Below are 15925 nucleotides of genomic sequence, written 5' to 3' on the forward strand. Positions count from 1 at the left end.
CAGTGGCGGCTCATTAATAGGGGGTGCTGGGGTGCTGGACCCATCAAACTTACAGGAAAAAAGTATAGACACATTCATTCATTCATTCATTCATCTTCTGTACCTGCTTATTCCTGTTAAGGGTCTCGGGGTCTGCTGGAGCCTATCCCAGCTGAGTATAGACACAATAAACATAAATTACCTAATTAAAAATAATGTTGACATCTGTTCACTCAGACAGTGAGTCTGGTTAATGGTTTTTCAGGATCTCCATTCCACATTGGTTTTATTTGTTTGTTTTATGTGTAAAAGTTTCAGGGGCGAGGGACGCTGACCAAATGAGTGTGTATGTATGTTCTTCAGCTTTTGGCTTGCTTTTTTCTTTTACAACCTGGACCTTGAATTCAGCTGCACGAGTGCTGACGAGGACCAGAGGGCAGGAGCACATTACACCCATTTTAAAATCACTGCATTGTCTTCCCGTGTGCTTCAGGATTGATTTCAAGGTTCTTCCAGCACTGGCCTTTTAACTAAAAGTTAGATCCAAAACACACAGGGAGGCGGCTTTTAGTTATTGTGGCCCCCGATTGTGGAACAGCCTGCCGGAGAACCTCAATCTCTATTCTATACTATTTTTATTATATGCTTTAACTACATGTTTTAATTCTATGAGCTGAAAAACATTTTATCTATATTGATCATTTTTATCCTATTTTACAATTTTAGTCCCTCAGTCTTTAGCTCCAGTGTCTCCTCATGGGGGCTATCACACTGGGAGCTGCTGCTGGTCTACTGACGGGGGTGCTGTCCTGTGGGCGGCTCTGACCCTGGTGTGGGGCCTCCTGTCTGCCCGGGTCGGGGCTGTCTCTATGGCGGTGCTCCCTGTAGTCGTGGTCTGGAGGCCCTCTCAGTGTGGTCGACCCCCAAAGGTGGCTTTCTCCTTGCTCCAGGTCTCGGTGCCCGGCCATGTCTCTCTCTAGTGTGTACAGTGTGTGTGTGTGTGTATGTCCCTGTGTCTCTGTGTTTTTACAGGGATGGTAGGGTTGGCTTTTTGTCTTTGCTGTTTTTAGCCTCTGTGAAGCACTTTGTATTGCTTCTAAGTATGAAAAGTGCCATATAAATAAGATTTGATTTGATTTGACTTGGAGTCATTAGGATGATAGATAGATCAGCGTATATCCATACAGTCGGAGTGATCGGGGAACGAAACGCAGCCTCTAAATAACATTATCTGCTGCGAAAGTCGTTAATTTCACCAATATTGTTGTTATGATACACTAGTGCTATTCCCTGTTGAGTCAGGAGTTACCTGTTATCATCATCCAGGGTCTGTAGATTGACCTAACCTCTGACCTATATAATGATCTCTGAGTGAATAATCATATTGACTGTTAAACAGAAATAGTTTCAGAGAAATCAAATTTCTAGGAGTCAGTGTTGTTGGTAGAAACTGACAGTGGAATAAACTGACACTAAATAACTCCCATGTGACCTGAATACATAAACAACAAGTGAATTGAACCAAATGTGACCAGTGACAGCTCTTTAACACAGAATGCATCTACAATAGAACAGGAAAGAGGAATGAAAACAAACATTACAGCAAAAGTGAAAAGTTTATTTCAAAATAGAACTTTATTGTCCAAAATCAAATCGGATCAGTGAATCTATTTCTATATATTTCATATTTACAGAATCACAGTGATTCTCGTCTCTGTAACAGTCTATGAACTAGAAAGTAAATGAACCACAATTATCACCATGATGTTTAAGGATAAGAATCCACTGGACTGCTCATCTTACAGACCCATCAGTCTCCTCTGTTGTGATTATAAAATTCTGACAAAAGCCTTGACTAACTGATTGAACGATGTGATACCAACACTTATTCATCAGGATCAGACCGGCTTTATTCCAGGTCCACAGCCCTTTTTCAAACTGAGGCGGCTCTTTAATGTAATGTATTCCACCCATTCCACACAACAGCCTGAGGTAATTCTGTCACTCAGTGCTGAAAAGGCTTTCGATAGGATAGAGTGGGAGTATTTACATGAGGTCATGAAGAAGTTCAGATTTGGGGAAACATTCAGAAACTGGATCAGAATATTATATAGTAGGCCTATGTCGGCTGTAAAAACATCAGGCTCAACATCAGCATATTTCCCACCATATAAAGGCTCGTGTCAGGGCTGCTGTTTGTCTCCATTTCTGTTTGACTTAGCCACATAGCCTCTTGCCGTTGCAATCAGGGATGATGGGAGGATCAAGGGCATCACTAGAGGAAACACAATTCATAAGACTGCGCTGTACGCAGATGACTTGCTCCTCTTTGTTGCCGACTGTTACGGCCTGTGGGCTGATTTCTTTAAATTGTTTGGGTGTGTGTTGCTGCGGTGCTGTTCTCTCTCTCTCTCTAGGTGGATGCATGCCACTCCCCCAGCTCACAGAAGTTTCCAATCCCCTAATCAGTGGCCAGAGTTTAAAAGGAGAAGAGAACAGCACTCTGCTGGTTGGGACACACTCTGGTTAGGGACACAGTGTGGCATTGCTGTGGTGAGATTGTTCCTGTTTTGGCTGTTCCTGTCTTTTGATTACCTTTCAGTGGAAAGGTGTGTGTGGTGCGTGCTAAATTGTTATCATTGTGTTTTGGTTTGTTCATCCATCCTGGTTGCTAAGGTGTTAGCATAGTGTTTTGAGTTTATTTAATCATCCTGGTTCCTGTGGAAGGCCAGCGTTTTCAGTTTGTTTAACTGTGCAGTTCCTTTTGCAGGCCAGCTGCTTTGGGTTCACCCTGATTTTGTCCTTTTCTAATAAACGCCTTATTTTTGTTTGCCTATAAAACTGTCTCTTTGTCTTATCTTTCCGTGATCAATCCTGGGAACATTATCTTTTGTTACTCCCCTCATCCCCTGTAACACGGGGTCGTAACACCGACCCAAGCCAATCTATACCTCACCTCCTGCAGTTACTACAGGAATTTGGGATTTTCTCTGACTATAAATTAAACTTATCAAAAAGTCTACTTTTCCCCATAAATGATATAAGCAAATCACTAGACTATGACGAGTTTCCCTTTAAAACTGAATATCAGTCCTTTAAGTGTCTAGGTGTACATGTAACCAGTTCATTTAAGTCACTCAAAAAGACCAACTTTGATCATTTACTGGAACAAACTATAAAAGATTTAGAGAGGTGGTCGTGCCTCCCCGTCTCACTGGCGGGCCACATTAACGCCCTCAAGATGTCAGTGTTGCCTAGATTCCTGTATATGTTAGTAACAATCCCCATCTGGCTCCCAAAACATTTCTTTATGAAACTGGATAAATTTATCTCATCATTTATATGGAGCCATGCTACGCCTCGTATAAAGAAGATTTATCTGGAAAGATCTAAGTCTGAAGGAGGATTGGCTCTCCCAAACTTCCTCCATTATTATTGGCCATCAAATATTTCCAAATTGGCATATTGGGTGACGTCATTCTCTGACAAAAACAGGCCTACCTGGGTGATGATGGAGCTCTCATCACATCCATCGATATCCCCTATCTCTCTGCTAACAGCTCCATTGGCAGCCCAGACAAATAGTGAGACTTTTTCTAATCCCGTTGTGTCCAGTTCCGTTAGAATCTGGGTACAATCTCACAAACATTTTAACCTTGATCAGATGAACAGCCTTTCTCCTCTTTCATTCAACCATCTCTTCAAACCCTCACAGACGGATCAGATTCAGAATTGATGATTTGTTTGATGAGAGCTCTTTCCTGTGCTTTGAAGCCCTGAAAGACCATAATATCCCAAGATCTCATTTCTTCAGACATCTCCAAGCACACAGTTTCACCTCCAAACATTTCCCTACTTACCCCAAGCCGCCAAACAAAGATTCTGTGTATGATTTGTTAAATCTGAATCCATGGAACAAGGGTCTCATCTCCAAGGCATATAACATAACACATAATATGGACTCTCTATCACACACTAAAACGTGTGAAGCTTGGGAACGGGATCTAGAAATGGTGATACTGGAGGATGTCTGGGCTGAATGTATTTCCAACATTCACACTTCCTCTATATGTATAAGACACAGACTGAGACAATTCAAAGTATTCCATAGGTTACATTACTCCAATGATAGGTTAGCTAAAATATACTCATCCGTTCTCCCTACTTGTCCTCGGTGTGGCAACCAAGTATCACTGGGCCACATGTTCTGGTCTTGTCCCTCCCTAGTTGATTTCTGGTCCTCTGTTTTTGACTGTCTATCAGTTCAATGCAACACATCCCTCAAACCCAATCCACTCACTGCTATATTTGGAGTCACACCCTCAGAAATATGTACCACTAATGCACAAAAGAGTGCAATAGCATTCTGCAGTCTGATAGCGTGCAGGGTGATTTTAATGAACTGGAAATCTAACAAATGCTGCCCTTTAGGAGATGGATTCAGGAGGTTCTATCTCTACTTCAGCTAGAAAAAATAAGACATACTCTGAAGGACTCTTCTGATACATACATTAGAGTGTGGTCTTAGTTTTTAGTTTAGTTTATTTCGAACATGTGCGGCTAACATAACAAAGTAAACTGAAAACAAATAAATCCATTAACAATAGTCAAAACAAAAATAATAATGTGAACCCAACATGTCTGAAAAGGAGTAGGATGAAGCATATGCCTATTGAACCTACCCCTTCTCCACTACTCAATTAGTAATATTTTCTCTCCGGATATATATATTTACATTAAAAAAGAAAAGAATTAGAGAAAATAAATAATAAATAAATAAATAATTTTTGATTAAATAAACAAATACATAAATCATTGATGAAGACACTGATTGTTAAAGCTCTTCTTCCTCCCTGTGATAACCATGTGTTTGTACCACTTTATAAACTGGATCATGCTTGGACATTGCTTGAGCTCCACACCCAGTCTGTTCCACAGCCTCACTCCACAAACTGAAGGACAAAAACTTTTTAATATTGTACGTACCCGCTGATGTTTTAAGTTGAACTCACTCCCCAACTCTGTGAAAAAACAGTTTTTGAATATTTCCAGGAAGTAGATTGTTTATTGCTTTGTACATGATTTGTGCTGTTTGGAAATGAACCAGGTCAGTGAGTTTTAATGTTTTTGATTTTAAGAATAGTGAATTTGTGTGGTCTCTATAACCAGCATTATGAATTATTCTTATGGCTCTTTTCTGCAGTATGGATAGAGATCGTATTGTACATTTATATGTATTGCCCCAAACCTCTGCTCAGTATTGTAAATATGGTCAAATCAGTGAACAGTATAGAATGTGGAGTGATTTGTGGTCCAGAATGTGTTTTGCTTTGCTCAGAACTGAAAAGCTTCTTGACAGTTTGCTTTGTACATGTTTTATATGAGACTTCCAGTTTATTTTATCATCAGTTGTTACCCCAAGAAACTTGTTTTCATGTACCCTTTCAACGCCCACCCCATCTACTTGTAACTGTACTTGTGTATTCTTATTGTAATTGCCAAATAACATGAATTTTGTTTTACTTAAGTTTAACGATAATTTGTTTAATGTCAAACTACATTTTCAGTTTGCACATTTCAGTGGTGGTCCTCCCCAGTAGTTCATGTAAATCTCCCCCAGAACAAAAAATATTAGTGTCGTCTGCAAATAATACTAATTTTAATGTACTTGAAACTTTGCATATGTCATTTATGTAAAGTATAAATAGTTTTGGACCTAATACTGAGCCCTGTGGGACGCCACAAGCAATGTCCAAGCATGACGATGAATGTTCCCCCAACTTCACAAATTGTTTTCTGTTGCTTAAATAACTTCTCACCCAGTGCAGTACTAACCCCCTGATCCCGTACCGTTCAAGTTTATTGATTAATATATTGTGATTAATTGTATCAAAAGCTTTTTTGAGATCTATGAAAACTCCAACTGAATGCAGTTTGTGATCTATAGCGTTTGTGATCTCCTCAATTGATTCTGTTAATGCCAGTGATGTTGAGCTGTTTGCTCTAAATCCGTACTGACTGTCAGAAAGTAATTCATGTTTGTTTATGAATTTGTCTAATCTGTTATTGAATAGTTATTCTAGAATTTTGGAGAATTGTGGAAGTAAAGAAACTGGCCTGTAATTTGTGAAGTGGTGTTTATCCCCAGTTTTATACAGCGGCACAACTTTAGCTATTTTCATGTTGTTAGGAAATTTTCCGGTTTGGAATGATAAGTTACAGATATATGTAAGTGGTTCAGAAATCCCCTCAATGACCTTTTTTACAACTGTCATATCAATTTCATTTGAAGCAGTAGATGTTTTGTATTTACATTTATTTACCGTGTCTATTATTTATTTTCCTTCCACTGCTGTAAGGAACATTGAACTGGGATTTCTCACTATAAGGTTATCATTCCAATCCTCAGATAACAATGACTCTGGAATGTTTCTTGCCAGGTTTGGTCCAACATTTACAAAAAAATGATTAAAGCTGTTGACCACATCATCCATATTGTCCTTTTTAATATTATTATCAATAAAATATTGAGGGTAGCTCTGTTGTTTAGCACTATTTTTAATAATACTATTTAATATATCCCATATTCCTTTAATATTGCTTTTGTTATAATATAATATTCTACTATAGTATTCTTTCCTACATATCCTTATAATATTGGTTAACTTGTTTTTATATTTTTTACATTTCTTTTCTGCCTCTTTAGTTCTTTGTTTTATGAATTCTCTATATAGTGTGTTTTTCTTTTTACAGGCATTTTGTAATCCCTTCATGAACCATGGTCGATCATTGTATTTTTGTTTTCTGTAGTAACGTTTTATTGGACAATTTTTATCATATAATGATGTGAATATTCTTAAAAAGGTTTCATATGCACCATCAACATCACTTTCATTATATACCTTTTCCCAGTTTTGTGCCAGTAAATCATTCTTAAACATACTCATAGTTTCTGTCCTCACTCGTCTGTATTTTAGTTTGTCCTCTGGCTGATTCCTCTGGCAGTTGCTGTTATAAACTGTAAACACTGGTAGGTGGTCGCTGATGTCATTAATTAATAGTCCGCTCATTGTATTATTTTCAATATCATTGGTAAATATGTGGCACAATGGGATGTGATTCCACTAGGTCTGGTGATGTTTGGATGTAAACTCATGCTGTACATTGTATTGATAAATTCGTCGGTCATTTTGTGCTTATTATAAATTGAGTAAATCAATATTGAAGTCACCACAAATGAAAACAACTTTTTGATTAGTTTTTGAAAACATTTCCCCTATCCAGTCCTTGAATGCTTCAATACTGGAGCCTGGTGCTCTGTATATACAGCTGATTATTATATTTTTCTTTTTTTCTTCACATATTTCAATTGTTATACATTCTAATAAGTTATCAATGACAGTTGTCATATTTTCTACTACTGTATAATTCAAGTTATTATCCACATACACAGCCACTCCTCCTCCACTCTTGTTCTTTCTGTTTACACAGTTAAATTCATATCCCTCCAGTTCTAAATCCATTCCTTTATCTGCATTGATCCACGTTTCTGATATTGCAATTATTTTAAATGTTTTTTTAACTTGACCTAGATATTCCTTGATGTTATTGAAGTTTGCATACAGACTTCTGCTACTGAGATGGATTATAGACAGTTTGCTGTCGGTTTTAATGGTCTGATTGTACTGTTCAACTGTGTAATAGCAGCAGTTGTCGTTGATGTTTGAGAAGAAGTTATTGTCCGGGTCTATATCGTGCTCCAAGTCCAGTAAATGATGGTCAGTGTATTGAAATGTTCTCAGTTCCAGCTTTTCATGATCAGCAATCCTTTGAATTATATCCCCGTTGTCTCCAGTTGTAGATGAATGAGTTCTTTCAGACTGAGTCATGGTGATGTGTTGTATGAGTCATCACACCTTAGTCCAGATTGTGATAATCATTCGTGTTTGTCCATTTCCTCGATGTTCCTGATGACCAGTACTTTGTCTTGCTCTGGTGTCCCGTTTAGTTTAATGAATACTTTACAGTTTGATGTCCATGTGTGTTGAATTTCTCCCTGTTTTTTCATGAAGCGATGCTTTTCTGGCGATATCTGCGTTTCGTTTGGTCAGATGCTCGTTGATGAATACGTTTGATCCTTTCAGTTTCCTTCCTTGTTTTAACAGTGTGGTTTTGTGTTTCCTGTTGACAGATCTCATGATCACGGCTCGTTTGTCGCTGTCATCTCTCCGGGGCAGAGGGTGGCATGCCTCGACGTTGCTCCGGTCCATTTCAGTCCCTTTGGATTGTAGGAAGGCAGCCACCTGTTGCTCTACGGAGCTGACATCCTGCTCACCGGCCCCTTCGGACCCATGTTGCTAGGTAACGCGAGGTAGCGTCTGCTGTTACCCTAGCCGCCCGCTAGCTAGTTTGTCAACTAGCCGCCTAGCTCAGTTCTTTTCCGTCCGTGTTCCGAAAATCAGCGTCGTTAAAACAGACACTATTCAAACCAAGGGTGTCCGCAGATAGTCCGATGTCCGTGATCCAAAATCAGTAGCCAAAAAACACAGAAATAGTCCAAAACCAAGCACCAAAACACAACCAAACATTTCTCCAACACCGGAACCGGAAGTGATGTTAATGTTTTCTTCAGAGTCCAGGCTCACAAGGACTGTTTGCGACTCTCTTTATTGAGTATGTAAAGAAGTTAAATCTCTAATTAATCATGTCAATTAAGCACTTTTCAAGTCAACTCGTCCAACCAGCCCATTGATGTTTCATCTATGCAGCAATAAAGCTGTTAAATATATATATAATGTTGGTTAGTTTTCTGTAGTACCATCATATACCCACTAGATGGAAGCAAAGGACCATGTATGAAACTGAGGCTCAGGGACGTGAGAAAAAGGATTGTGTGAACTGTTATTTCAACTGTCCCTCATATTTACAATCCTCTTCTTTTTAACCAACATATGCAAATTAGTAACAAACAAATACAGTTTGAACAAAACACACTTGGACAGTTGTATTTGTAGTTTTAAAGCCTAGTCTTTTAGAGACATTAGCACAAAAACACCACACACTCTGTTTTCTGACCTAATTACAGGAAGTTAATGACATGAGAAGAACTGACTGGACACACTGAGCATGTTTGTTAGAAGCCAAGAGAGCATCATTCAGATTACAGTATGATCAGAGGATTTACTGAACAACATGAGACTATATTCTGTTAGAATCCATTAAACATGAGCAGAATATCAAAAACATCAAGTTACATCCTACACAAACTAAAAACAACTAAATCATTGATGGCAACCACACCACATCATTCATTTCAGACAGTTGGATTAACAGTTTCTGTGAGCCAAGAAAATAAATCACTTCTGCTGTAGAATAAAATAAGAACAATCAATCAGACACAATGATTTTAGATTCACTGACCCACTGAAAATCTCATTAGAACATGTTAAAGGATAAAATAACTCATCAGGAGAGGAAACAAATCTTTCAGACAAAAGTCATGTACTTGTTCTAATCAAATCTGAACAGACTCTGAATTCAAAAGTGACTGTTAATGTTTTAATTGAGAACAAATGTTGAGGTCTACATTTTTAATTTTCTACATTTGAAATAATTCATTTCAAATTACAACCTACCTTCAAGCAGAATTAAAAAGTCTTTCAGTGGAAACTATCACTGTTGTGTGATGATGACTTTACAGAGAAATGAACCTGGAATGATTGTCACAGAAAAACAAACATCTCTGAACATCACAGAGAAATCTCACTTTCTGATTTTGATATCAGAGGTTTTGGCAGAACCAGCTTTTCCAATGCCAAGATATGGGAAGAGTTTCTCAGTGAAAGTGTCTCTGTGAGTGTAGATGTGAGTCATGTCTTCAGAGTTGTAGAAGGACACCTCCCCCCTGTCATAGTCCAGCTGGACTCTGATCCTCTGGAGACTCTTCTTCACTGTCACAGTTTTACCAGCACCATTAGTGTATTTTCCACTGCGATGCAACAAACACCAGATTCCATATTTTGGTGAAGCTAATAACTCTCCCTTCCTGTCAACTGACTCTTTAGCTAAACCAACATTCCAGTCAGGATGATCTCCCACCTCCACCTCCCAGCTGTGTTTCCCTGAGCTGAAGCCCTCAGAGCCCAGAACAGTGGGATACTTAGTGAATCTCTCTGGATTGTCAGGAAGCTGCTGCTTTATGTCTCCACATCTCACACTGGTCAGATCATCAGACAGATAGAGCCAGGGGCTTGCAGTGTTTGGGTCCAGAATGACAGGACTGAAGTGGACCTTCTCCTCCATCTTCTCCCAGACTCTGAAGGACAGGTTGCCCAGGTGTTTGGCCACATCTATCAGTGCTCCTGAGACCAGCTGTGGATCTGACAGTGAGCACTGGGCTCTGGCTCTGGTCTGAGTGTCTTTATAACTGCTGAGGAATGGCACCTGGTGTTTCTGCAGCTCTTCTTCAACAGCAGAGATACTGTCTGACAGAGAGGAGATCTGCTCCTGAATCCTCTTCATCTCTCTGCTGACAGTCTTCCCCTTCTGCTCCTCTTCCTCCCTCAGAGCTGCCAGTCTGGACTCCTCTTCCTCTTTCAGGAACTGGTGGAGCTTGTTGAATTCATCTCTGATCTGCCTCTCTGTGGACAGCAGCTGCTTCTTGGAGTGTTGAATCACCTCATTGTATGTTTCCTCCACTTGTTTGTATTTGTTCCTCTTGTCCTGCAGAGACTTTAAGTCAGATTTCAGCTGCTCCTTCAGGTCACTGACTGCTTGTTCTACAGGAACCACTTTGTGATTGTGGTGGAGAGAAAACTCACAGACAGGACACACAGCTCTCTGCTCATCCTCACAGAACAATCTAGGGTCTTCTTTGTGTTTACTACAAACCACCATTAATGACTTCTCTCTTCCCTTTTCTGTCTCAGATGATCCAGATTTCTGTCTTCCAGCAAAGGAGTCAGCCAGTTCCTTCAGTGTAAAGTTCACCTGAAGATCATCTTTTGAGGATTTTCTTTTACAAATAGGACAGTTTTTGTTTTTAGCTTGTTCCCAGAATTTCTGCAGGCAGCTTGAACAGAAGTTGTGGTTGCAGCTCAGAGACACAGGATCTCTGAAAGTCTCTGAACACACATGGCAGCTCAGAAAACTTTCAATAGCAGCTCTCTCAGCCATTTGTGACTGAAGTAGTTTCAATAGCAGGACTCACCAATATACAGTCTCTTAACTTTTCCTCTTAAAATCCTCCAAATACGTTTTTTCCAGCAGAGATCGTACACCCTGTAATGGCGTCTGAACTCGGTCTCAGTCTACTTTCACTTTCTTTTACCTCAGTCATGAGAATTATTTCCTGTCAGTAAAGCTGCAGTGTAATATTGTCTCCAGCAGATGGTGCCATTGTGTCTTCCACAGGTGAATGATCTCATTTCCTGTTTCCTTGTTCAGTTGTGTGTCCCTTATGTCTTAAAATTTTAATCTTTTCTGATTCTCTTCTACAAAACATTCAGGTCCTTCAGCTCATAAAAATACTAAACATTATAAAGGTGAGGTTTGTGCTTTAGTCCTCCAGGGAGGAGTTCATATTTCCAGTTGTCTCAAAGCTCACAGTAAACCACTTTGACCAGTGGCGGCTCATTAATAGGGGGTGCTGGGGTGCTGGACCCATCAAACTTACAGGAAAAAAGTATAGACACATTCATTCATTCATTCATTCATCTTCTGTACCTGCTTATTCCTGTTAAGGGTCTCGGGGTCTGCTGGAGCCTATCCCAGCTGAGTATAGACACAATAAACATAAATTACCTAATTAAAAATAATGTTGACATCTGTTCACTCAGACAGTGAGTCTGGTTAATGGTTTTTCAGGATCTCCATTCCACATTGGTTTTATTTGTTTGTTTTATGTGTAAAAGTTTCAGGGGCGAGGGACGCTGACCAAATGAGTGTGTATGTATGTTCTTCAGCTTTTGGCTTGCTTTTTTCTTTTACAACCTGGACCTTGAATTCAGCTGCACGAGTGCTGACGAGGACCAGAGGGCAGGAGCACATTACACCCATTTTAAAATCACTGCATTGTCTTCCCGTGTGCTTCAGGATTGATTTCAAGGTTCTTCCAGCACTGGCCTTTTAACTAAAAGTTAGATCCAAAACACACAGGGAGGCGGCTTTTAGTTATTGTGGCCCCCGATTGTGGAACAGCCTGCCGGAGAACCTCAATCTCTATTCTATACTATTTTTATTATATGCTTTAACTACATGTTTTAATTCTATGAGCTGAAAAACATTTTATCTATATTGATCATTTTTATCCTATTTTACAATTTTAGTCCCTCAGTCTTTAGCTCCAGTGTCTCCTCATGGGGGCTATCACACTGGGAGCTGCTGCTGGTCTACTGACGGGGGTGCTGTCCTGTGGGCGGCTCTGACCCTGGTGTGGGGCCTCCTGTCTGCCCGGGTCGGGGCTGTCTCTATGGCGGTGCTCCCTGTAGTCGTGGTCTGGAGGCCCTCTCAGTGTGGTCGACCCCCAAAGGTGGCTTTCTCCTTGCTCCAGGTCTCGGTGCCCGGCCATGTCTCTCTCTAGTGTGTACAGTGTGTGTGTGTGTGTATGTCCCTGTGTCTCTGTGTTTTTACAGGGATGGTAGGGTTGGCTTTTTGTCTTTGCTGTTTTTAGCCTCTGTGAAGCACTTTGTATTGCTTCTAAGTATGAAAAGTGCCATATAAATAAGATTTGATTTGATTTGACTTGGAGTCATTAGGATGATAGATAGATCAGCGTATATCCATACAGTCGGAGTGATCGGGGAACGAAACGCAGCCTCTAAATAACATTATCTGCTGCGAAAGTCGTTAATTTCACCAATATTGTTGTTATGATACACTAGTGCTATTCCCTGTTGAGTCAGGAGTTACCTGTTATCATCATCCAGGGTCTGTAGATTGACCTAACCTCTGACCTATATAATGATCTCTGAGTGAATAATCATATTGACTGTTAAACAGAAATAGTTTCAGAGAAATCAAATTTCTAGGAGTCAGTGTTGTTGGTAGAAACTGACAGTGGAATAAACTGACACTAAATAACTCCCATGTGACCTGAATACATAAACAACAAGTGAATTGAACCAAATGTGACCAGTGACAGCTCTTTAACACAGAATGCATCTACAATAGAACAGGAAAGAGGAATGAAAACAAACATTACAGCAAAAGTGAAAAGTTTATTTCAAAATAGAACTTTATTGTCCAAAATCAAATCGGATCAGTGAATCTATTTCTATATATTTCATATTTACAGAATCACAGTGATTCTCGTCTCTGTAACAGTCTATGAACTAGAAAGTAAATGAACCACAATTATCACCATGATGTTTAAGGATAAGAATCCACTGGACTGCTCATCTTACAGACCCATCAGTCTCCTCTGTTGTGATTATAAAATTCTGACAAAAGCCTTGACTAACTGATTGAACGATGTGATACCAACACTTATTCATCAGGATCAGACCGGCTTTATTCCAGGTCCACAGCCCTTTTTCAAACTGAGGCGGCTCTTTAATGTAATGTATTCCACCCATTCCACACAACAGCCTGAGGTAATTCTGTCACTCAGTGCTGAAAAGGCTTTCGATAGGATAGAGTGGGAGTATTTACATGAGGTCATGAAGAAGTTCAGATTTGGGGAAACATTCAGAAACTGGATCAGAATATTATATAGTAGGCCTATGTCGGCTGTAAAAACATCAGGCTCAACATCAGCATATTTCCCACCATATAAAGGCTCGTGTCAGGGCTGCTGTTTGTCTCCATTTCTGTTTGACTTAGCCACATAGCCTCTTGCCGTTGCAATCAGGGATGATGGGAGGATCAAGGGCATCACTAGAGGAAACACAATTCATAAGACTGCGCTGTACGCAGATGACTTGCTCCTCTTTGTTGCCGACTGTTACGGCCTGTGGGCTGATTTCTTTAAATTGTTTGGGTGTGTGTTGCTGCGGTGCTGTTCTCTCTCTCTCTCTAGGTGGATGCATGCCACTCCCCCAGCTCACAGAAGTTTCCAATCCCCTAATCAGTGGCCAGAGTTTAAAAGGAGAAGAGAACAGCACTCTGCTGGTTGGGACACACTCTGGTTAGGGACACAGTGTGGCATTGCTGTGGTGAGATTGTTCCTGTTTTGGCTGTTCCTGTCTTTTGATTACCTTTCAGTGGAAAGGTGTGTGTGGTGCGTGCTAAATTGTTATCATTGTGTTTTGGTTTGTTCATCCATCCTGGTTGCTAAGGTGTTAGCATAGTGTTTTGAGTTTATTTAATCATCCTGGTTCCTGTGGAAGGCCAGCGTTTTCAGTTTGTTTAACTGTGCAGTTCCTTTTGCAGGCCAGCTGCTTTGGGTTCACCCTGATTTTGTCCTTTTCTAATAAACGCCTTATTTTTGTTTGCCTATAAAACTGTCTCTTTGTCTTATCTTTCCGTGATCAATCCTGGGAACATTATCTTTTGTTACTCCCCTCATCCCCTGTAACACGGGGTCGTAACACCGACCCAAGCCAATCTATACCTCACCTCCTGCAGTTACTACAGGAATTTGGGATTTTCTCTGACTATAAATTAAACTTATCAAAAAGTCTACTTTTCCCCATAAATGATATAAGCAAATCACTAGACTATGACGAGTTTCCCTTTAAAACTGAATATCAGTCCTTTAAGTGTCTAGGTGTACATGTAACCAGTTCATTTAAGTCACTCAAAAAGACCAACTTTGATCATTTACTGGAACAAACTATAAAAGATTTAGAGAGGTGGTCGTGCCTCCCCGTCTCACTGGCGGGCCACATTAACGCCCTCAAGATGTCAGTGTTGCCTAGATTCCTGTATATGTTAGTAACAATCCCCATCTGGCTCCCAAAACATTTCTTTATGAAACTGGATAAATTTATCTCATCATTTATATGGAGCCATGCTACGCCTCGTATAAAGAAGATTTATCTGGAAAGATCTAAGTCTGAAGGAGGATTGGCTCTCCCAAACTTCCTCCATTATTATTGGCCATCAAATATTTCCAAATTGGCATATTGGGTGACGTCATTCTCTGACAAAAACAGGCCTACCTGGGTGATGATGGAGCTCTCATCACATCCATCGATATCCCCTATCTCTCTGCTAACAGCTCCATTGGCAGCCCAGACAAATAGTGAGACTTTTTCTAATCCCGTTGTGTCCAGTTCCGTTAGAATCTGGGTACAATCTCACAAACATTTTAACCTTGATCAGATGAACAGCCTTTCTCCTCTTTCATTCAACCATCTCTTCAAACCCTCACAGACGGATCAGATTCAGAATTGATGATTTGTTTGATGAGAGCTCTTTCCTGTGCTTTGAAGCCCTGAAAGACCATAATATCCCAAGATCTCATTTCTTCAGACATCTCCAAGCACACAGTTTCACCTCCAAACATTTCCCTACTTACCCCAAGCCGCCAAACAAAGATTCTGTGTATGATTTGTTAAATCTGAATCCATGGAACAAGGGTCTCATCTCCAAGGCATATAACATAACACATAATATGGACTCTCTATCACACACTAAAACGTGTGAAGCTTGGGAACGGGATCTAGAAATGGTGATACTGGAGGATGTCTGGGCTGAATGTATTTCCAACATTCACACTTCCTCTATATGTATAAGACACAGACTGAGACAATTCAAAGTATTCCATAGGTTACATTACTCCAATGATAGGTTAGCTAAAATATACTCATCCGTTCTCCCTACTTGTCCTCGGTGTGGCAACCAAGTATCACTGGGCCACATGTTCTGGTCTTGTCCCTCCCTAGTTGATTTCTGGTCCTCTGTTTTTGACTGTCTATCAGTTCAATGCAACACATCCCTCAAACCCAATCCACTCACTGCTATATTTGGAGTCACACCCTCAGAAATATGTACCACTAATGCA

The 15925-nt window shown here is 40.1% G+C and overlaps 1 protein-coding gene across 1 annotated transcript; it reads right to left on the reverse strand.

Annotated features, from left to right (window-relative positions):
- Positions 1-9660: 9660 nt before the first annotated feature.
- On the reverse strand, positions 9661-11274 carry LOC311492475 (nuclear factor 7, brain-like). The gene has a single exon (XM_084550767.1). The coding sequence runs from the start codon at positions 11152-11154 to the stop codon at positions 9742-9744; it is 1413 nt and encodes a 470-aa protein (XP_084406893.1). The 5' UTR covers positions 11155-11274; the 3' UTR covers positions 9661-9741.
- Between the last annotated feature and the right edge of the window lie 4651 nt (positions 11275-15925).

Source organism: Chelon labrosus (assembly GCF_963514085.1).
Source record: "Chelon labrosus genome assembly, chromosome: 9".
Taxonomy (NCBI): domain Eukaryota; kingdom Metazoa; phylum Chordata; class Actinopteri; order Mugiliformes; family Mugilidae; genus Chelon; species Chelon labrosus.

What these genes read in the sequence shown, in the direction of transcription:
- LOC311492475 (XM_084550767.1), bottom strand. Translation starts at nt 11,154, where the DNA reads ATGGCTGAGAGAGCTGCTATTGAAAGTTTTCTGAGCTGCCATGTGTGT.